The following is a 24,192-nucleotide window of genomic DNA, read 5'->3' as shown; positions in this document are numbered from 1 at the left end:
GATCATAAAAGAAAAAAATATGAAGAATATTTTCTTGGTGCCAGACACTGGAGAACACACGGGGATATTAGGAAGGATAAATGCAAAGGCAGAAAGCCAGGCTGAAAGAAGCTTTGGATGCCATCTGACAGGCCTTTTGAATGTGCAGTTTTGGCTGCCCTCCCAGCTGCACCACATACCCCTACATCCCTCTGTACATTGCCGGAGGAGCAGGAAAGCATCCCTTGGAAAAAAAGTCCCAGTGCACTCAGAGAATAAGGGGAAGTCATGATTAAGGTTTTGAGAGAGATACTAGCCAAGGGGTAGTGGAGGTTACAGCTGTGTGGATAAAATGTCCAGACAGGAAGAAAGTACATGCAAATGGAGCCAAAATGGGCTTCTGTTTCTCAGCTGTAGACAAATGTCCTCTCTGCTAACCTTTTGCCCTCAGCTCACTTTGGCTGCTTGCCTCTGAATTATGTTAAATGTTTCTCTTTTATCTCATATTTGGGTTTTCATAAGGCCTGATATTTACAAAACCATTAGGGTTTAAATAGGAAACCTGACACATCTTTTATGAGCAGTGTTTGAAAGAACAAAATTCATCATTTCAAGACTGGTTAAGACATAGAGGAAGTCTGCTATAACTAAAGCACTAGGGTGAAGGAAAGATGCAAACATGTTATTGTTAACTGTGATAGTATTTTTAAAATATTTTACTTCAGAAATGTTAATGGAAGAACAATATAGCCACTATCTTTACCAAGAGCTTAGCAGTTCAGGTACTGTGGAATGGACTTCATGAAGATTGTCTTTATGGTATGCAACAGTAATGAGAAAGTTCTATGATAGCATCATTTTGTAGATCATTAGGTGACTGAAGGAAGTCACTTTACTGAGGTCACACAGTTTGCAAATCATAGCTAAAGCTCAGATGTAGGTTAGCCTACTTCCTAATTGCATCCTTTTAGTTGTATTACATATTTCCTCTGTTTACCTAATACCTTTGACTTTATAGATAAACTCAGAGAATTGTGTGGTATAGAAAATCTCTTCTCAGATTATTTGATAATAAAGGCAATACCTAATTACATTTGATGTGAATATTGCAAGAGTTGGAACTCCCCACATTTTGTCTTTCAAAAGACATTTGGGTTTGTTCCACTCAAATCTCATTATTCTCTAATCTTTTTATTCTGTAAAGCAGATTGTAGTAGGTTGAATAATGGTCCCCCAAAAGATACATCCAAGTCCCTACCCCCAGTACCAGTGAATGTGACCTTATTTGGAAAAGGGGCTTTTGCAACGGTAATTAATTTAAGGATCTTAAGATGAGATCATCCTGGATTAAAGCTGAACCCTAAATCCAATGATGTTAATAAGAGAAAGGAAAGGGAGATTTGAGACACACAGATACAAAAACACAGAAGAGAAGGCCATGTGAAGACAGAGGCAGAGATTGGAAATAAGCTGCTACATGCTAAGGAAAGTCAGGAGCTACAAGAAGCTAGAAGAGGTAAGGAAAGTTTTCCGACTAGATCCTTCAAAGGGAGTGTGGCCCTGCCAATACCTGGATTTTGGACTTCTGGCCTCCAAAATAGTGAGATACTACCTTTCTGTTGTTTTAAGCCATGTACGTTTGTGATTATTTGTTGCGGCAGCCCTAGAAAACTAATACACAAATGTAGCTGATGGTGCAGATGTCAAGATAGTTTGACAAACATTACTGAGAAAAACTCTGTGATTCATGACTGCAACTATGTCTCAGGGATACATTTTTGTAGTTTAGTTTCTTACTGATGCAAACTGAGAAATCATAAAGTGTTATAATATTTATTACTAAAAATCTAAAAGTCCAATTGACATTCAGGGCTTCAATATAATATTCAGTATGGTCCCAAATGGTTTTTTTTTCTAGTACAGGAACAGAATGAAAACTTATAGTCCCTGTGCTTTGAGGGTAAAAATTCAGGCCAAGGCTAACAAGTATTTCATTGTAATTGAATATTTATCGTTATAGTGATACAAGCAACAAATTTTCATTAAAACTAGTAATAAAAACAATATCAAGTTCATACAAATAATCTAAGCAAATGTATATATATGTATACATACATATACACATACACATATACATATATACACAATTATGCATACATACATGAAACCAAATGTGTGTGTATATGTAGATATACATATATACATTTGGTTTCATGTCTATATATACATATGTATGCATATATACACATATACATAAGCATGTGTATATATATGTATATATGTACTTTTATACCATTTTTATACTATTTATTGCCCATTTGATTGATTTCTTATGAATGGTCAATAGGGAAACAAGTGAATATGGAATCCCTCCTGGTATCTGGTAGATTTTGCTCTTCTGGTAAAACCCAGGAATACCCCTTGGCAATTCTCTCTGAACCCAATTCATGATTTATAAACGACTGCCTGTAGAGCTCTGGGCTTGGGTACTGAAAATTCATAGAATCAAACATGGGTGGCTTCCCAGTAGCTCCTACATATGTGAGAAATTGCCAATGCAGAGTACCTGGGACATGACTGACATGAAGTAGGGACCCCATTATTGACACCAGTAGTTGAAACTAATGTGACTGTTCTAGTGGTGGTAGTAATAGTAGTAGAAGTAGTAGTAGCAGTAGGTAGTAATATTAATAGTAGTACTGGTGGTGATAGATACTATGGTGAGAAAATATCTGAATATTCATTACAGTTTGTCCAAATCTAATGTAATTCTCTTACATAAGAAAGAAGCCCTAAAGAAAGAGAGTTAACTCCTTATCTTAGTGTTTCCATGGATATTGAGAATCTCTTCAAACCCAGAAAGGCACTACCTCAGGCAACTGAGATCAATAATAAATTTTCTGGATCTACTGAAATAATTCTTCACCTATCTCCACATGAGGACTGTATTTATGATCAGGTCAGAAGCAAGATTCAGTCCTTACAGACTGGCCATGGTAGCAGCCCTTTATCCCATCTCAGTCCCCAGTCTCCCAATCTTACACAGCATGATAGAATGACATTATGGGTTACTCCTGCTGCCAGACATTTACTTGGCAGAACCACACCTTTGACAAGAAACAGAACTGAGTGAAGATTCACATACATTCTCAAAGGCTTAGTAACATCACACACTAGCCTCAGCAGAGCCCATGATCCACTCTGACATGCAGCAGCTGAGTCAGCCTGCTGTGGAGAGCTTAGAGTGCTTAATTGTTCCTGGGGGAATTATCCCCTCTAGCAACAATCAGTAACATAACTGCCAAGGGTAGAAAGTTATAGCTGCTCACACAGGCATAAAACACGTTTTCCTTTCAGGCTGGCCTTGGGTTACAGGAATAACCCAATGGGGTGTTCTTTGGGTCTCCTTCTAGTTTTCTGGCATTATAGAGAAGATGACCAGGGTTGGCTCTACTGATAGGCCATTCACACTTTGGGGTGGGGAGCTAGCAATAGGCGGCAGTACAGGTTCCAATTGGTCCTTTGGTTATGGCTGCATATTCTGAGTTTAAGAGAGGATTTACCTCTAAGATATAGCAGTCATAAAGAAACATGATAGCAGGGCAATTAAAAGTCTGTGACCCCAGAGCTCAAAGAAAGACAGATGAGCCGGAAGTCCTGATGATCAGCATCATGTGAGCAGGTATTATATGCTATGTACTGAATTGTGTCCCTCCAAAATTCCTAGGTTGAAGCCCAGATGCCCAATGTGATAGTATTTGGAGATGAGGCTTTTTGGTGATAATTAGGTTAAAATGAGGTCACAAGGGTGAGGCTATCATGGTGGGACTAGTGCTCTTTTAAGAGGGGACACCAGAGAGTTTGCTCACTGTCTCCACACACACAAAGAAGTCATGGGAGGACCTAGGAAAATGGTGGCCATTGACAAGCCAGAAAGAGCCCTCATCGGAACTTGAGCATGCTGGCACCTTGATCATGGACTTCTAGCCTCCAGAACTGTGAGAAAATACATCTCTGCAATTTAAATCCCCAAGTTTATGGTATTTTATTATAGGCCACAGCTGATGGATACGATGTAGACTAGTAAACTAATTACTTTACTAGAAAATAGAAGATGTTTATCTCTGCTCTCTTCATGGGAATCCATCCATCCATCTTCACCTAGATGGCTCCAAAAAAGTCAGCCTGTCTAAATTCCAGAGTTACTCAAATAATTGCCCCCTGCCTACTTCTGTGTCCATATCACAGACGTGACCATAAGCAATGGGCAGCTAAGTCCTCAATACTATGTGTTATCATCAGAATGACTTTTGTTCTGAGGTGAAATTATTGAATATATAATTTGGTGCAATTTGAAGCAATTTTCCTATTTTTTGAAAAATATAAAATGTCTGCTGGATTGTTCTATGAAGACTAAATTTCTGTGACTATTTTCCCATCTGCTTTTCAAATTTCTCATCCCCTGATCTGGATCTGTCTTCCATAGCCCAAACAGCATAAAGACTCAGCTATCAGGCCAAAAAAAAATTAAAGAAAAAAAGACTGGTGTCATTCAAAGACTGACATTTTAGTTTTTATTACTAGAATACCTTAAAGAATTAGATCTGATTTGCATTGATATTTGCCAACTGAATTATTAAAGTTTTTTTTTTTCTTTTTCTCTTCCCTTCATCAGATTTTAACACTCCAGTCAACTGCAGACAAAGCCGCAATCTGTGACTTCACAGAGCCTCATGGGCTTTTGAGTTGACCAACTTGAGAAAAATTTCTGACTTGATGCATGAAATGAAGGCAGGTGACACATAAAGGAAATGACAAGGTTTTTTTTTTTTTTTTTTTTTTGCCAAGGAGTTTGCTTCTCACAAAGTTTCATAAGTGACATGGGGCAATTTTATTGGCATGTCTTTTATGGGCAGCAAGACCCCATTTGAATTACCTATTGAGGTTTCTCTTTTTTATTAGAATGAATTGCAGCCTCAGTGTACTGGGAGACTTGCAAATGAATATGCCAAGAGAATGATGAGGATTTCAGAAATGTGTGCACATTTTAAGTGATATGTTAGACTCAAACATCATTAGAATGTAGATAGAAAAAGACAAAGTGGGAATTTTTGCGCAGTTGTTACTTCTAAACCTCTTCATCTAAAGTGACAGAAATTCTAACCAAACAAATGTGATAGTGCATCTATATCAAGATATTTTTATAAGCAGACACAAACACACAGTCACTAAAACATTTGCTGTTGATTTCTTATTATTGCACAGGAAGAATCTCAAATGCTCCTATATTTGTGCTTGGTAGAAACAGTACACAACCCTGACTATCTCAAAAAGATGTGTTTTCTTTAGTGCGGGGGTTCTCTAAGTTTACTTTGCATCAGAATCACTAAATTTTTGGGGCCCACACCTAGAGTTTTTGATTCATGTAGGTCTGGTGTGGAGTCTGATAACTTGCATTTCTAACAAGTTTCTAGGTGATGCAGATGCCGCTGGTTTAGGAATTATACTCTAAGAACCAATGTTTTGGACTATCCAGAAACTGGTTTTATTACTTATTTAGTCAAGTGGAGTGCTTTCCAGTCTTGAAGTTAGTTCTTTCTACTATCTAACCAAAATGATGATTGTAGTTTAAGTCTTTATTTTGTTCTGTGGAACCTAAGACAATAACAACAAATACTTGAATAATACTTTTTCATTAATGAATCACTTCTGTGTGGATTATTTCACTTTAGACAATACAAGGTTTATGGTAGGTGAGTAGGCATTCTATTATTCATGTTTTACAGACGGAAAGTAAAGGGTTTAAAGAACTTACCTAAACTCCTATAAAAGTAAATTATGGACAGCAGGGACTCGAACCAAGGCTTTCTGACTTTAAAGACTGTATTCTTTCTATCAAATCATCAAATCATTCTTCCTCTCAATTCGTTACATTTATAGAGAGCTATACATTTTTCAAACTACTTTCATATTCATTATCTCATTTGATCCCTGAAAGCAACAGTCTGAAGTAGGCAGGGCACATATTATTGCGTACATTTTGCAGATAAAGCTATTACAAAAGATGATGAGAAAAGTAGCTACTGTCGTTCAGACTGCATCTCTGTACACTAGGCAACATTTTTCCTGCAATATTTAGTAGCAGCACCTGATGTAGCAGGTACAGCATTAGATGTTGTTCTTTCCAGTGATAAGTATTCCATGACAAAGTATTAAAACTGCACACCCTACTCCCCACCAACATTTTTTTTTCTCTTTTCATGGTAGAAATGCATTTGAAGGGAAAGGAAGTGGGGATGAACTTTAGTGTTACCAGATTGGTAGGAATGTGGCGAAAGGTCCCTAATTGCTATACTTTGAATACTAAGGACAGCAGCTTTCTCCACCTGTAGCCCAGGGTTTTTCAAAATTTAATGAGCACCTAGGGATCTTGAGGAAATGCAGATTTTCAACCAGTGGGTCAATGATGGTACCCAATATTCTGCATTTCCTTGTTTCCTCTACTACTTCTTCCAGGAGCAATATTCTACATTTCCACAGTGATGCCAGTTCTGATGGTCAGGGTTCAAACTTGTAGCCAAGGAACAACCTTATTTCTCAAAACTATTATTTTCATTCTCTGAACCACCTCTCAATCTCTAGGCTGAAACTGAAAAATTGAAAATATAAAACATTGTAACAATATTTGGTGAGTACTACACACATCGTGGGACTTACTTAGGTGTGTCTCTGTGCTAGACTACTTAAATATTTCACAATCTTCCAAACTATGTTGTTCTGAAGATCCTGGATGATGCTCAAACTGTGGTCCATAGAGCAGCAGTGCTCACATTACCTGAGTGCTTGCCAGAAAAGCAGAATTTCAGGCCCCACCCAGACCCACTGAATCAGAATCCACATTTTAATCAGATCATTTCCTAGCACAGTTGTAAGAGAAGTCCTTCCAATAGTCTTTGCAATCCCCCTGTGATTATAGTGTCATCATTCTGTTCACCTGGCTTGTAATCTAACTCCCTGAGAGGCTTTACTTCTATAGAATCCTAAAATTCACCAAAAGAGATAATTTAAGTGTGAGACTAGCTAAGGAATCTATATTGTTCAATACCTTTTCTTCCACTCTGGGTAATTCTGATGATCAGCCAAATTTGTAAATCCAGCAGCCATCTCATAGTGGCCGCAAAATTTATGCCACAGGTGGCCACCACCAGAAGGGTTTTATAGTAAATTACAGGAAGTATTATTAAACTTCCAGCTCTTGTAATGGGGGCTCCTTCGTCTGTCTGACTCAACATATTAACTGTCAGAGTGGGACTGAACCCTTCCCTACCACACCCTCACCCCCACTATAGCACAAGTTCATTGGAGTGATAGTGTTGAGATCCTTGTCATAACATACATAAAGAAAAAAAATCCTTTCCCAGATACGAAATTTGCAATAGACATTTCACAGTGTTTTGCTTTGTTGCTGTTGTTTTGAGATGGAGTCTCACTCTGACATCCAGGTGGAAGTGCAGTGGTACAATCTTGGCTCACTGGAACTTCCACCTCCTGGGTTTAAGTGATTCTCTTGCCTCAACCTCCCAAGTAGCTGGGACTATAGGCACAGGCCACCACACCGAGCTAATTTTTGTACTTTTAGTAGAGATGGGGTTTCACCATGTTGGCCAACCTGGTCTCGAACTCCTGTGATCCACCCACCTTGGCCTCCCAAAGTGCTGGGATTACAGGCATGAGCCACTGTGCCCGGCCTGACATTTCACAGTGATTTCAGGAAAGGAAATGTCCTATATTTAAAGATGTATATTATACAGTACTGTAAAACTATAGTTTATGAGGACTCTGTTCTTTAAATGTAAACTTTAAGCAGGTTGCAACAGAGTCTGACTTTTCCCTAGAATAAGTAATTCATTTATTCATTCAGCAAATATTTATTGAACACTTAGTCTGTGCCAGGCACTATAATGGGAACTAAGGACATGCAGGTGGCTGCTTTCATGAGGAAAATAGACAGTAAAAAAGTAAACAAATGTTTAAAACAATTACTGAGTGTGATAACTGCTGACAGGAAAAGAACAATTGCTGATAATAAATGGGTGATAAGAGACTATGAAAGGGCCAGCAACAAGAATGTTGAGATTTGGGAGTATTCTCCATAGAACATTGGAAAATGATGCAAGTGGGATGGAAGCAGGTCAGCACGTCAGAGAAACTCAAGGCGAGAAGAATCTGAATTGGACCTAGACAGAGAACTTTCCTGAAATGTCCAGAATCTTCTTGGCAATAAATTACCGAAAGTATTAATTGGATAGGCTTAAGTTCTATAATTTCATTGTATCATTTGTAGTTTGCTTTATATTCACTCATGCTTTATTATCAGTTTGTATTTAGTTCATACTTCATGATATAAGTTATTTCCCACTAATACTTCTATTTTTTTAGAATGAAATCCTCCATTCAGTAACTCAGTTGAACACCTATAATATGCCAATTAATATCCTGAAAATATACACTTGAATAAGGCATAGTTTTTGTTTTTTGTTTTTTGTTTTTGAGACAGAGCCTTGCTCTGTTGCCCAGGCAGGAGTGCAGTGGCGCAATCTCGGCTCACAGCAAACTCTGCCTCCCGGGTTCACACCATCCTCCTGCCTTAGCCTCCCAAGTAGCTGGGACTACAGGTGCCTGCCGCCACGCCCAGATAATTTTTTGTATTTTTAGTAGAGATCGGGTTTCACCGTGTTATCCAGGATGGTCTTGATCTCCTGACCTTGTGATCCACCCACCTCGGCCTCCCAAAGTGCTGGGATTACAGGTGTGAGCCACCACACCCGGCCAGTTTTTGCATTTTTAGAGATCTTATAAACTAGGGGGAGAATGAATGAGCACATAGTTAAAATGCAGTTTTATTAATTTTATGATATTCCTTCCTGGAGGAAGTATCATCTTGAAGGTCTTGCAAGAACAAGTTATACTGTTAAAATGATAGTATGAATGGGATAAGCAATCATGTATGAAGTAGAAAGCCAGAAATGTGAAGGCCCAAAAGCAAGTGAATAAAGTACACTCTTGAAATATAAAAGGAGTATAATTTCAGGAGTGTTCCAGGGATAGGATAATCACTTGAATCAGGGATTTAATGTCATGCTAAGTAGTTTGAACTTTATTCCAAAAGTGCTGGGAAATAGGAAAATTAAGCAGAAAAATTAACCTGACCATTTCCATACTTAGAAATAGTAGCAAAGGGTCCAATTGGAAAACTGATGAAATGCAGGTGAGAGGAAATATTGGCTGAACTACATTGTGACAATGACAATAAGGAAAGTGAATGAATTAGTAGTTACCAAGGAAAATACTCAAGATAATGTATGAAATTAATCATTGCTGGGGCAAAGGAAGAAAAAGAGGCCAGGATCATTTTCACCTTTCTGACTCAGACCACTTTTATTTCCTACCCTGAACATCTCTTAGAACTTGTTCTCTGGCCCCTTTGCTTCTGACAACCCTGGGTACGTATCTTGATTCATGAGACCTGAGATTGTCCCCCTTGGCAAGGATCTAAATCAGACCTACCTTGGCATCTCATGAGGGATATTGAAATAGATCTTAGCTGACATCCATAGACAACATGGGAAAGTCCATTGTGGACAGTCCACAGGAGCTGTACAACCAAATGAGACTTTTTCCTGTATAGATAAGCCCTATCAACACAGTGTGAGTTCTTTTGCATCCTGTTGCTTAGTGGCTTGGTGAACTCCCAAATCTACCTGCACTTACTGTGATGAATTTTATTGTGCAAATATCTGCTCATTTCAACAATTCCATGGTCACTTTGATTTTTAAATATGCTCCTTGAAGAAACTATAATGTTGTATTTGTTTATTGGCTTATTTGTTTGCTTGTTTATTTTTCTGTGTAACTCCTCTCTGTTGCTGTTCAATGGCTCACTCTTGAACACTGCAGGTCATTTTTTTGTGTGTGATAGTATAATCATCTCTTGCAATACCAGTTTTTAAAAAAATAACAAGGGTTGTAATTCACCATTATAGGTTCTATATAGCTATAGTTAATAAAATATTTACTGTTATATAACTGGACTATGGGAAAACTATCCTCTCAGGTGAGAATGAATATATGAATAAGCCATGTCAGAACTTCTCCCTCTAACAAACAAGAGACTGTCATTGTCATGGCCTTTTGAAAAATAGATCTTAAGTGGGTACATTGGGATAAAATGTAACATAATATATAAAATATTAAGGCTAACTTGGATGTTAGCTTTTTAAAAATCCCCCTGGTTATTGTGCTGGAATGAAGGATAGACCTGAATAAAGAAGAGACTGAGGTGGTTTTCAGTCAAATTATTAATCTCACCCAAAATGATCACTATAGGCAGCTAATATATAGTTAACTAATAATTACAATAAATAGTAATAATAATAATAATATCAAGAATAGCTAACACTATATCAAGAACTTTGCCTACATATTATTTTAATTTTCAAGGTAAATATATGATACATATTCTATTTTTAAATGTATTTTAAACATAGACTAGTTGGAATAGTGGCAAGAAGTATTTGAAGGAGTGAGATGCTGAGAGATGTGGACTCTATTTCTGTTTTACTAGGCCATGGACAAAGTTTCTGATTAAGTTATTACCTCTCCCCACCCAAAGTTCCACCATGTCTTGGAGCACTGATGGCCAAGCTAGTCCCCCAAGAACACATCCAGGCTGATTCACTTCTCTTCAGGCAGAGTGCCCTGGGAATCTGATGACACATCTGTGTAGGGTAGGAGTGGGGTTGTAGGGTGATGCTAGGGCATTTGTCCATCACTTGCAATAATAGCTAGCACATTAGGTTGCGCAGATCTCCTCAATGACTTAAAGGCTGACCATGTCAGTTACTGTGAACATATACAGGATTTTTAAAGTTTGGGTTGCGGAGGCCAGTAATCATGTGGTTAAATTTTGTAGTCATTTTCTAAATGATCCGTATGTTTTAACAATAAGGTTACTAAAAAAGAATTTGTATTTACTTGATTAGCCCATTATGGAGTTGTCTGTATTGGGAAAACGTATTTCAAATCTAAATTTAAGATATTTTATACACACAAACAGCTGTCTACATACCTGCTACTGTTATACTGAGACTATACTGGGAAAGTATATAACTTTCTCTGTGAGTGTGTGTGTGTATAATGTAGTAGATACACTGTTATTTACTATAGTATATATAGTAGTATATACATTAGTATATATAATATCAATATACAAGTAAGGCACTGAAAATAAAATATAGCAAACATTTTAAAATTTATTATAGTGCTTTTGGAAGAAGGAAACGGATATATTAAAAAGTAAAAAAAAAAGTGTGATTTAAAGAAGAGATTTAAATATTAAAAGAAAAGTAGCATAACAAAACCCCTACATCATGATTTCACATACAGATGCTTGCCTGGATTCTTAAATGCATTATCATTCTAGGCCATTATATATGTTGTTTTCTATACCTGGGATACTCTTTCTTCCTCTATTTTCTTGGCTAGGTCCTATTCATTCTTGCGGTTTCAGCATAATACTTCTCAGGTGAGCTTTGCTGGTCTTGCAGATTTTGCTACATGGCCCTGTTTTATGGTCTCATTGAATGCTGTAATTTTTCCTTGTAATGAATCTAATTATGGGGCTCTTCATGCAATTATAGATGTCCTGACTTATGGTGGTTTGACTTACAATTTTTTGACTTTACAACAGTGTGAAAGCCATATGCATTTAGCATGTGCATCAATTTAGGATGGGGTTATATCTGGATAAGCCCATCCTAAGTCAAGAGGCGTGTGTATTAGTTTAATGCTTTGCTTTCTTATTGAACTGTAAGCTTCATTTGTGCAAGGACCATGTCTGTCTTGCTCTTCCTTGTGTCTGTTTACAGAGTGAACACTGTAAATAATTCTTGACAAATGAACAAATTGTCAGATGGAGATCAAGATTAATCTAAGTATAATTCTGTATTGATGGATGGCATATTTTAAAAACAATATACAAGTAAGACACTGAAAATAAAGCATAAGATTGTTTTTTATCTCTTTTCTCCTCTTTTTAAAGAAAAAAATGAAAATATTAAAAAATTATTGTATATTTAGAAAACCCCATTGTCTCAGCCCAAAATCTCCTTAGGCTGATAAGAAACTTCAGCAAAGTCTCAGGATACAAAATTAATGTGCAAAAATCACAAGCATTCTTATACACCAGTAACAGACAAACAGAAAGCCAAATCACGAATGAACTTCCATTCACAATTGCTTCAAAGAGAATAAAATACCTAGGAATCCAACTTACAAGGGATGTAAAGGACCTCTTCAAGGAGAACTACAAACCACTGCTCAGTGAAATAAAAGAGGACACAAACAAATGGAAGAACATACCATGCTTGTGGATAGGAAGAATGAATATCGTGAAAATGGCCATACTGCCCAAGGTAATTTAGAGATTCAATGCCATCCCCATCGAGCTACCAAAGAGTTTCTTCAAAGAATTGGAAAAAACAGCTTTAAAGTTCATATGGAACCAAAAAAGAGCCCACATCTCCAAGACAATCCTAAGTCAAAAGAACAAAGCTGGAGGCATCACGCTACCTGACTTCAAACTATACTACAAGGCTACAGTAACCAAAACAGCATGGTACTGGTACCAAAACAGATATATAGACCAATGGAACAGAACAGAGTCCTCAGAAATAATACCACACATCTACAGCCATCTGATCTTTGATAAACCTGAGAAAAACAAGAAATGGGGAAAGGATTCCCTATTTAATAAATAGTGCTGGGATAATTGGCTAGCCATAAGTAGAAAGCTGAAACTGGATCCCTTCCTTACTCCTTATACGAAAATTAATTCAAGATGGATTAGAGACTTAAATGTTAGACCTTATACCATAAAAACCCTAGAAGAAAACCTAGGTAATATCATTCAGGACATAGGCATGGGCAAGGACTTCATGTCTAAAACACCAAAAGCAATGGCAACAAAAGCCAAAATTGACAAATGGGATCTAATTAAACTAAAGAGCTTCTGCACAGCAAAAGAAACTACTATCAGAGTGAACAGGCAACCGACAGAATGGGAGAACATTTTTGCAATCTACTCATCAGACAAAGGGCTAATATCCAGAACCTACAAAGAACTCAAACAAATTTACAAGAAAAAAACAAACAACCCCATCAAAAAGTGGGCAAAGGATATGAACAGACACTTCTCAAAAGAGGACATTCATACAGCCAACAGACACATGAAAAAATGCTCATCATCACTGGCCATCAGAGAAATGCAAATCAAAACCACAATGAGATACCATCTCACACCAGTTAGAATGGCCATCATTAAAAAGTCAGGAAACAACAGGTGCTGGAGAGGATGTGGAGAAATAGGAACACTTTTACACTGTTGGTGGGATTGTAAACTAGTTCAACCATTATGGAAAACAGTATGGCGATTCCTCAAGGATTTAGAACTAGAAGTACCATATGACCCAGCCATCCCATTACTGCGTATATACCCAAAGGATTATAAATCATGCTGCTATAAAGACACATGCACACGTATGTTTATTGCGGCACTATTCACAATAGCAAAGACTTGGAATCAACCCAAATGTCCATCAGTGACAGACTGGATTAAGAAAATGTGGCACATATACACCATGGAATACTATGCAGCCATCAAAAAGGATGAGTTTGTGTCCTTTGTAGGGTCATGGATGCAGCTGGAAACCATCATTCTCAGCAAACTATTGCAAGAACAGGAAACCAAACACCGAATGTTATCACTCATAGGTGGGAATTGAACAATGAGATCACTTGGACTCGGGAAGGGGAACATCACACACCGGGGCCTATCACGGGGAGGGGGGAGGGGGGAGGGATTGCATTGGGAGTTACATCTCATGTAAATGACGAGTTGATGGGTTCTGACGAGTTGATGGGTGCAGCACACCCACATGGCACAAGGATATATATGTAACAAACCTGCACGTTATGCACATGTACCCTAGAACTTAAAGTATAATAACAAAAAAAAAAATTAAAAATGCAAGAGATAAATGAAAGCAATTAATAGAATAAATTGCGTCATTATTCTCTTTTGAATGTTACTGCATGGTCAACAGTCTTCACCTGCAAAATGCATAACTTTGACTATTCCACATCCATATGCTACCAAGTTTGACTCACTGAATCTTCTGGAGGGTCCACACAAGAAAGCCCCAGAGAAATAATTTCCTGAAACTTAACCTGTAGATAATGTGTTCTTTGTGTTAAATATGAAATCATACAAATTCTAACATGCTAACTTGAAGGACCAGATGTTACTCGCAACAGGTACTTCTGTAATGCAACTTAAGTAAATGAGTTCAGTTTAACATTATATATTTCTCTCAAGCCCATGAGGTCAGAGTCTAGGCTGGTCTTATTGGGTGAGTTTACAATTAGAAGTAAAACAGATGGGAGTAATAGCATTAATGAAATTAAAAAGTACCATCAGTCAAGGGTTCAGACTTGGAAATGAATTGAAAGGAGAATCTCAGATCAAGTGGTTAAAACTCAATGTCCAATGAGAAAATGGGATTTCACACTTTTTGGACTCGTCTTAGCTTCTCCAAGCACAATATTTTCCCACTCACTCCATCAAATTGCAAAATACTTTTTAAGTGAGATCTGACTTGTGGCTGAAAAAGAAAATTACACAGTACCTCTTGGGTTGTTCTCAGCCTAAAGGGTTAAATCCTCAGTGTACCTTTTGAGTTTTTCAGTGCTGGAGAGCTACGGAGGTTGTGAAAACTTTTGCAGAAATGAAATGCATAGAAACTCTTTCTGTGACCCTGAGCAATCCTGACAACACATGATGCACATTTGAGAAAGGGACTTCCTCATGAATGTGAGAATAAAGATTTAGAAATAAAGTTAAATGAAGATGGGAGCAGCATTGCTCACAGAAGGAAGATCAAACACTCCATAGAAAATACACGTTATGGTGCAATTGCCCTCTGGGAGTCACAGGATTATGAAAGTCTAACTTAATTAAGGAAGAAAATAGGTCACATTTAATAACCACATGTGTGACACATCATTTTGAACTATATAACTGAAGAGGGGAGAAAAATTAAGAAATCAGAAATGTAAGAAGGCACGCAGAGAATGCATAAATGTCTTCGACTTCATCTAATTCAGGTGTTTTTTATTTTGTATGTATGAAAAATTCACCATTCTTCTAATTTACCTTTTTAAAAGCACTTGCAGTATACTTGAAAAGGAAATTTCAGGCACAAAAAGAAAGAAACAAAATGGCCTTGCCAATTTTTTTAAACTAAATTAAGAGGTAATAAGTATTCTCCTCATAAAAATATACCATGCATATTTCTTTCTTTTCTTTCTCTCATGTCATCAAATGACAATCAGGTATTGTGAACCCTGCGTAGAATCTTCCCCTATCCAGGGCTCAATGTCCCTGTGGGGTCGAGCTAATTACAGGTACATTTCCTTTGCAAGGCAGTCACACTCTGTACTGTTGAAGGCACAATTAATAATTGAACAAAGCTAGCCATTTTTTTTTTTCCTCACATGGCCACGGGTTGCAGGCAGCTTTGCTGTCACACAGGGAGCAGAGTCTCTTCTTTGGGTCTCTTCCACATAGCTTGTTTATAATCTCTAAGGAAGACTTCACATTATAGGCTGAAAAGAATCACCTACTGTTTCCGTATTTTGAAAGAAATTTTTTTAAAAAACATGAAAACAAACAAACAAAAATCCTAGTTGCCTTTATAAAATAGCAAAGGAAAGTTCTCTCTCCTATCACCAGGAATATGATTATGATCAGTTGGTTATTTAGGTCAGATGTAAAAGAAATGAAAGAGGAGGCGTGGGAATCGAAAGGAGAATAGTAGTCTGCCCTCAAGTCTGCAAATGCGACAGAAAACTAGCTTTGCATGTGCCAGAGTAGAATCTGACTTACAAAGTGGGCCTAGATGGAAGACCGTAGAAGAGTAAAGTTGTTTCCTTTGAGATGTCTGAAGGAGCTTGGTGGGGGATATCCCCAAAGCCCTACCCGGCCATGGCTGAGTGCAGCAAATCCTTGTCCTGTGTCCCAAGCCATGGCCTTGAACAGGAGTCTATAAACTTTTCTGTAAAGGGTCAAATAGAAAATATTTTACATTTGTGGGACAAGTGATCTTTGTCGCAATTATTCAGTGATGCTGTTTTAGAACAAAAGCAACCATTGAGAATTAGTAAATGAATGAGCATGGCTGGGTTGCAATAAAACTTTATGTATGTACACTGAAATTTGAATTTTATATATATATATGTGTGTAAATATATATATATATATAGAGAGAGAGAGAGAGATTTTTGCAAGTCAAAGAAATAAAATTATTTTGATTTTTCCCCATTTAACAATTAAAAAACTATTCTTCACTTGCAGGCAGCACATAAATGGAGCAGACTAAATTTGATACACAGGCTGTGGTTTGCTGACCTCTGTTACTGACTACTGAGAATCCCTGTGAGTGTATCTATTTTCCTGGTTGATACTGAAGTCTCCAGGGTCCTCTGAGTTTATGTAAATACAGCCTTTACTCTGGAAGACATAGCTTGTCCTCTGGTCTTTTGGTGACTTGAAACATTACAGAAAAACAAGGGGTCAAATCACATGTTCATTATCATGGGAAAGTTTATGAGTGTTAGTTATGACTACCCAAACTCCTAGACAAGGTGGGAAAGGCTCTGAAACTCTGGTTCCACATCAGAAGTTTTATAAATTCAAGGGATAAAAAGGAATCTATCTTTAGGTTCAATTCAGCCATAGAAAATTTTTCTTGAAAAGCCTACTTGCTAGTCAACATTGTGCCAAAATAAATATTTTCTATTAATGCAGTTCATTATTTGATTGTAACTTGAATAGACTCTTTCTTCCTTTCTAACTCCCATATCCCTTCTTTTATCTACCACCTTGTTCCACAAAAGAGTAAGAAATTATAAATAGTATCTTTACATAGACATTTAAATTAATTAGAAAAAGTGAGACAAAATAAAAATAATGGTAAGAAAACAAGATGATAGCACAAGTGTGATCTGAAATGGACTTGATCCCATAAATTTCTGCATAGCTTGTTTATAATCAATTTTTAATGTGTAATTTATGTATAATAATTTATATATTTTTACAGATGGTCCATAAATTTGACTCTAAGTTTACAATAAAGGGCATACAATCACTTATGAAAATTCACTGGGTCCTTTCTTAAAAAGCAAATGATTGCTTAGGAAAAAAGAAAGTAGAGATACTGAAAAACAAAACAAATTTCCTCAAATGGTCTTCTCAAAGGAAAACTGTAAAACAATTAACAATCTCTCAATTATAACATTACAGTAAACACAATGATTTTAGAAGGTGTCTTTTATAACATCCTTAAATATGAGCCAATAGCTTCTACACCAAATTGCTATTCAGTAAAAGCAATGCTACTTGGGACACGGGTAGGTGGCATGGGATTGGAGCCAACACAATGCCATCCAAGTAGAATGTGCTCTGAAGGTTTAATTCATTCCAAGGGAAAGATATAATAGCTGCACGTTTGTACTCAAGACAATCCTTTATACATTTTTTTTCCCCACATGAGGTCTAAAATAAGTATGTGAGTCAATGAGTTTGAGATTTCTCTCCCAAATAAATGTCTCATGTATATATTATCAATAAATGAGAAATTGCCTGTGTTAATAAGGATGAGTTTTGCGTGACATTCTCTCAAGAAAATAGAGGCCTCTAATAAGAATATCTGCCTAAATATAAAACTATTCTATAGGTTGGTCCAAATTTTACTTGAGAAATCAATTTGGGATCTACTATCAAACAGAGGACCCATCTTTTCACACCACAAAATACAGATAGTTTTAAACACATTATAACCAAACGCTATCCTGGATTTTTAGAAGTGTCTCAGTTTAGCTCCTGTTGTGCATCTAGTCTTGCATAATATTTTTATGGTGTTCATTCTAAAATGAATATGTTGTAACAAATCTCTAGTTGCTTACATGAGAAAATTTTGTGACTATAATATATAAATTAGTTTAATTTGTGGGTTCTCTACAAAATCAATAATATTTTATAAGAAAAATTGACCTGTTGCCTATCTTTCTGGAAGATTTAAATAGAATGCTACATTCTATAAAGACTGTGTTATTTGACAAAACATAGTTTTGCATACCAGAAAATGTAATTGGTAGAGTAGAGGAGTATGTATGCAGCTAATCTTAAATAATTTGCTCAAACATTTAAATAAAGTTCAAAAAGCAGGAGGCCTGGGAACATTTTCACGGCAATGATGGTAAGAAGGGGGAAGAAAGGATGCTGAAGACATTCCAGGGAAATGAGTTTCTGATTTTGACTGAATTAGTATCAATAGCTGGGACTCATAATGAGTTCATGCAACTTAGTCCATGTCTGATGCCCATCACAGAACCTGATGCCAAGGACAGGACAATAAAAGTGAGAAACAATTCTGTATTTTCCTGATATATTTCTTCACAAGGTGCTACAAGTTAGAAAACTGTAGTTAAAAGCAACGCAAACAAACTTACAAACAACTATGTAAAATTAATTCAGACAAAATATCACCCCAAGACACTCAATCACCAAACTGGCATATATTTTACATATAATATCAAGCCATTTAATGCTTCTGTATTTGTTGCATTGCAGGGGGCTGTTCTATTGAAACTGAAATTTTACAGATAGATAGATAGATAGATAGATAGATAGATAGATAGATAGATAGAGATCTACATATATACTCAGTACAATGATTATAAACCTTATAGAGATTAACACACTAGCAAAGACCATGAGGACCCTGAATAAGACCTATGTTGCCATTCTCTTAGTATTTTAATAACAAAATACATGCATGTCCTTCTGATTCAACAGAATTTCAATTCTGATTCTGAATTGAATTGATATTTCTGATTCAACAGAATTTCAGGAGCATGAGGATATTTTAAACAGTATGTGGCATATTAGAACCTGGAGCATTGCTTACCAGTTGGTGTAAGGTGTCTCCAGGTGATAACAGGTTCAGGACGGCCATTGGCCATGCAGACCAGAGTCACATTGCTGCCCTCATTCACAGTGACATCCGAGGAGATGTTGGAGATCTTTGGTGGGACTGTGAAAATAAAAGCAAATGGAATATGTAACCATGTCAGTAAGATTAGGCTTGTAGCCATACAACTGGAAGTGGCAAATTCAAGGTTTTATAACTTAATTTGAATTTTTGTGTTAAGAAGTAAGGTGCTTTTAAGACCCATGCTTGTCATCTGCTTACCAAATCTGTAAGTTATCCTTAAGCACATACATTGTGAAGGTAAGAACACCCTTCACAATGGCCATTTGAGTGCTGTAGGAAATACACAAACTAGTAAGATGAAAATATCTTTGCTTTTAAAAATACTAGAATGTACCTTATTTAGATATTAGACAGCATGCACATTTATGCAAATTAATAATATATTATTTCTTATCATTGTTGTTTAAATTTATTTTCTTATGTGTATATAAATATAATCCAATGTCTTCTCCAAGTACCAGCAAAAGAAAAACAATGCTATTTAGCATAAGATTACATTACTGTATTATTAAGATGTGGCAATACCTGGTTACTTATAATCTAGCAACATAATGAACATGGATTAATCATCACAATAGAAAGCATTTAAATATCATCTTTGTGTATAACAGGCTGCATGAAGTATCTTAGAATTGAAAATGTGAATTAATAAGGCCTATGTCACAGACAGGTAGACATTCAAAAATACTATTACTTCTAATACTTCCAATACCACTACTACTAACAATGTAATTAATAGCTAACTGTAATTAAACATTTATTATACATAAAACCCAACATAGAGTATTTAACAAATATTACTTCAATAACTTCTTACAATAAAGCAATGATATCCTATGAAGTTTTTATTTATGGGTGGGAAACTGAGGCATAGAGGGGGCTAGGTGAGGGGCAGAAAATGAGTTTGAATCCCAGCCAATTCTGGGCCTTTGCTCATAGGCACTACTTGATTGCAACTTCATCTTCACAACCCAGGCTACCAGATGGCTGAAAACAACAGAAATTAGTTTTTGGTGATGTGAGAAATGAGTCCCCAAGGGCAAGCTGTACTGCCGTCTGACTTCCTTCATTAGTGTTCAGGGTGGCAACATTAGATCACACGTCGGTAGGCTTAAGTGGGGAGTGAATTACTCACAAATTTCATCACAGAGGTTATGCACTGATTACAAATAGCAGGGTTTATAGTCTGACTGTGAATTTCTTCTTTTTTACTCACTTGTTTAGGCTGTCCCTGAGAAAGTATGTGTCTGGGGGAAGGAGGAGGACAAAAGAGCATGAAGGAGTTCAATAATGAATTTTATCTTTTCTCATTCTTACTGCCCATTAGGGACTCTGTGTAGTGACGAATAAAACAGGAACATTTTCTGCTTGCAGAAGCAAGCACCTGACAGCCAAACGATCCCTGCAAATCTTCATTAGGAGACACTGATGGTACTTGGGCAACTGACTGGTTCAGAGTGTGACACGGAGGAAGCAGGATGAGGACTCTCTCCACCTCAGCTTTCCACTCTTGTAGGGCCTCTGGGTAGGGGACCGGTCATTACAAGTCAAACCCAAGGGCAGCAGACTGTAGCTGATTCCAAATATTTAGCAATCTCTATTTACAGAGTTCCTAATCCTCCTTTTGGCTATTGGGGTTAAGGGTCGTTTTCTCAAATTCACACACTGTCTTGCAATATGTTCTCACAGACTTTTGCAGTGAAAACCTGAAAGATCATATATATTTTACAGGGAAGAATATCAGGCACAGAGAAAAATGATGGCTTGTTAAGGACGAGCCCATCAAGAACTATGGCTGGATTTAGAATTCAGAGCTCCTGAATGTCCGATTGTTCCATTGTTTGGAGTTCACAGTTACTAACTCTCAGATGAGTAGGCTAGTGCTCTGAACATCTTCGAAACAACTGCAATGAACTATAAATCAATGATAGTGTTTCAGAACAAAATGTGGACATACTAGGTGCCATCCTCAACAATCCAAAACCTATCACAGAAAGCTATATAGTAATTCTAAGATTCCGCATTACTAAAGTTGTAGTTACATCTGAATTGCAACATGGGACACAGTGTGAGGAGAAGAAATACAGATATGTTGTGATTAAAAAAAAAAAAGGGCTCTATATCCCTAATATAAAACCATGCACATTTATAAAACAGAAAAAAAATCCACAACTAAAAAAAATCCCAGACAATTACTACCTGTGGTACAACTGACTGACAATCTCTCTCTCTCTCTCTCTTTTAAATAAAAGGACATAGAGAAAAGACTTTGCATTTACATGTCACACCAGTTAAGCCACTTGTTCAATTTCACATAGACAGGTACTGATAAAGTTGGGAATAAAATCTAGAATAATTGACTGCAGGGCTATGTTCTGGCCACCAAACCACACTGCATCTCCTAATTAAGGACAATCTATTTAAGTACTGAGTCTCAGAGACTGGAGATAGAGAAAGTGTTCATGCTGAATAGTTAGGAATGTAACCACCTTGTATTCCATGTGCCTCTGGATCACTTTCAGTGGGTCTTACTTCATCAATTGTTTTCCTACTTTTATTTTATTTTGTACTAGCTTCTTCCCATAAGCATGTACATGTGATACAGTCTTTTCTGCTGTCAAAAGAAATTTCTCCTTAAACTCTTCTTCACTTCTGTTTTTTCTTTTTTTCTTTTTTCCTGTGACTTAGCTTTCAGGAGATCCTGAGAACATGCGTCCCTTTTTTATTTTTTATTTTTTCCCACCTTATTTACTTTCAATCTCTCTTTCCAAATCTCTTGAGGGAATTGCCCTACACCACATCGTCATCTCCCATCCACACCTCAACCTTCAGTGCAATCTGGATTCTCTCCTTAACCTCAAATGAAATTACTGTCAGGAAGCTCACCAATTATCATATTGTTTCTAGGTCTATGGACAATTTCTGTTATCTTGTTTTTCTCTGAACTGTTTGGCTCTGTTGATACTCCTTTCAGTTGTTATTTTTTATTTCCCTTGGTTTCTAGGACACCAAATTTAACTGCTTTTCCTCTTATCCTTATAGTCAGCCTTCTCAGATTAACTCTTAGGCTTATCTTGTCCTTTCCTTAACTATCTGTATTTAAGAGTTTGATCACTTACCTCTTTCTTCATCTCAATCTATACATTCATCAAAGGATCTTACCTATTTTCTAGCTTCAGAAGCTAAAGCACCACGTACAGCCCAGATTGTTTTCATGATTGTTATACCTACATTCCAATGGACTATTCCGTATCTCTACAGTTTGCCTCACAGACACCCAAGATTCAACAAACTCAGGACTAAAGTCATTATCTTCCTTCCCACAAAACACTTGTGTTTTATTATCTTAGTTAACAGTGTCATCAGGTAGAATTGTCTAAGCAAAAAAAGCGAAGCATCTCCCTTGACTGCTGTCTCCCCTTCACTACACTCATAAAAAATTGATCCTCATGTTCTGTGGTTTATGTCATGTTCTGTGGTTTATGTCATGTATTGAGGATCAATTTTATATTATATGAGTGTGATGTATATACGCATATATATACACGCATATATATGTATATAGACAAATATATATGTATATATACCTGTGTGTGTGTGTGTATGTGTGTATATATATATATATATCAGATTCATTCTTTACTCCCAGTCCCTACTCCCACTAACCTTGTTTCAGACATTAACATTTCTTTCTGGGAGGGCCTAAATTACCGAAATGAGAAAATATTAAAAACGGTTTCTTTGTCTCTAGCTTTCCGCTCTTCATGCTCACTGCCACACATTCACCATACTACAATCAGATATTTTTTTCCTAAATTGCAAATGTGAATGTAATATCTCTTGATTAATCTCATTGTCCTCAAGATAAAATCCGAACTTTGAAATATGGTTTAATAGGTCATTCATGATTGGCCCTGCTTATCTCTCCAGCTTCATTTCCCACTCCATTTGCATTGCATCATCCAGTGGCATCAGGCAAATTTTGGCTTCTGGAAGTGCTCTCCTCACACTCTGGCATTTGAGATTATATTTCTTCCTACATGAAATATTCTTCTTTCAACTCTTCATGCAATTACCCTCTTCCCCTTTCAAATTTCAGCTTGTCAGCTTGTCTCCTTACTTGTTTGCGAAAGACCTTCCTGTTGTTCCCCACCCTGCTGCCTCCCACTCTGTTCCTGGATCCACACTGGGTGAAACGCCCTGCTGTGTTCTCACCTCATGCCCCACTCATGAGGCCATATTGGGTGAAACGCCCTGTGTCTCACCCTCACGGCACTGAACCGTGACAGCTGGGTTACTTACCTGTGCCTTTCACAAAACCGTGAGAGCCACACAGTGTTTTCTAAACCACTGAATCTTACAGAGCATGGTGCTTAGAACATAGCAGGTGCTCAAAAGGTGCTGAAAAAAATTCACTTAGTTTTTCCCAACTTTTTACTTCACTCAAGAAGGGTACCTCACAGAATTTTTGTCAGAAAGGAGTAAGTTTTCATTTTGAACGAGTAAAATGGAGCTCTTATCAATATTTATTTAGCTACCCTTTAGTCATCTCTTTCCCTATCAACTTATTTGACTCTTAATAAAAAACATTAACCATGAGGTAGAGAAGTGTCTGTATATTTCAGGAACATAGCAACCAAGAAGAACTTGGTGTCTAACTTCCTCAACTACAGGCTTTTTTCTGAGTTTTAGTGTCTTTGTTTCTTTTCATGTGAGGAGGAAGAAGTAGATAGATAGATATACCTTTCTTAGTGTAATAGTTTACTATTTCTTTCCTAGTTTCCCGTAGCCCTCCATAGAATTAAATTTAGATAATCACCAATAACATCGGGTGGCAATTCAAAAATTTTATTCTATTACCCCATAAAATCTTTATAAAAATCCTGGGAAGTAAAATGTATTATTATTATTATTATTATTATTATTATCAGCATCATCATTATTACTACTATTACTACCATTTCCCACATGCAGGCAAACGGGACAAAAATGGGTAAATATCACATAGCTAATGAATAATAGAGGTAGAACCAAAACCTAG

General features: G+C 36.8%; 1 protein-coding gene across 3 annotated transcripts in view; it reads right to left on the bottom strand.

Annotated features, from left to right (window-relative positions):
- LSAMP (limbic system associated membrane protein) overlaps positions 1-24,192 on the bottom strand; it is a 652,933-nt gene that overhangs the window by 208,335 nt on the left and 420,406 nt on the right. For all 3 annotated transcript variants that reach the window (XM_005548086.5, XM_065539171.2, XM_005548088.5), the window contains exon 3: positions 19,065-19,190. In XM_005548086.5, the coding sequence (XP_005548143.1) occupies positions 19,065-19,190 (126 nt within the window). The remainder of the gene's footprint in view (positions 1-19,064; positions 19,191-24,192) is intronic.

The sequence above is a fragment of the Macaca fascicularis genome, chromosome 2 (assembly GCF_037993035.2).
Source record: "Macaca fascicularis isolate 582-1 chromosome 2, T2T-MFA8v1.1".
In the NCBI taxonomy this organism is placed as follows: domain Eukaryota; kingdom Metazoa; phylum Chordata; class Mammalia; order Primates; family Cercopithecidae; genus Macaca; species Macaca fascicularis.
This window is presented reverse-complemented; position numbering and strand designations above follow the sequence as displayed.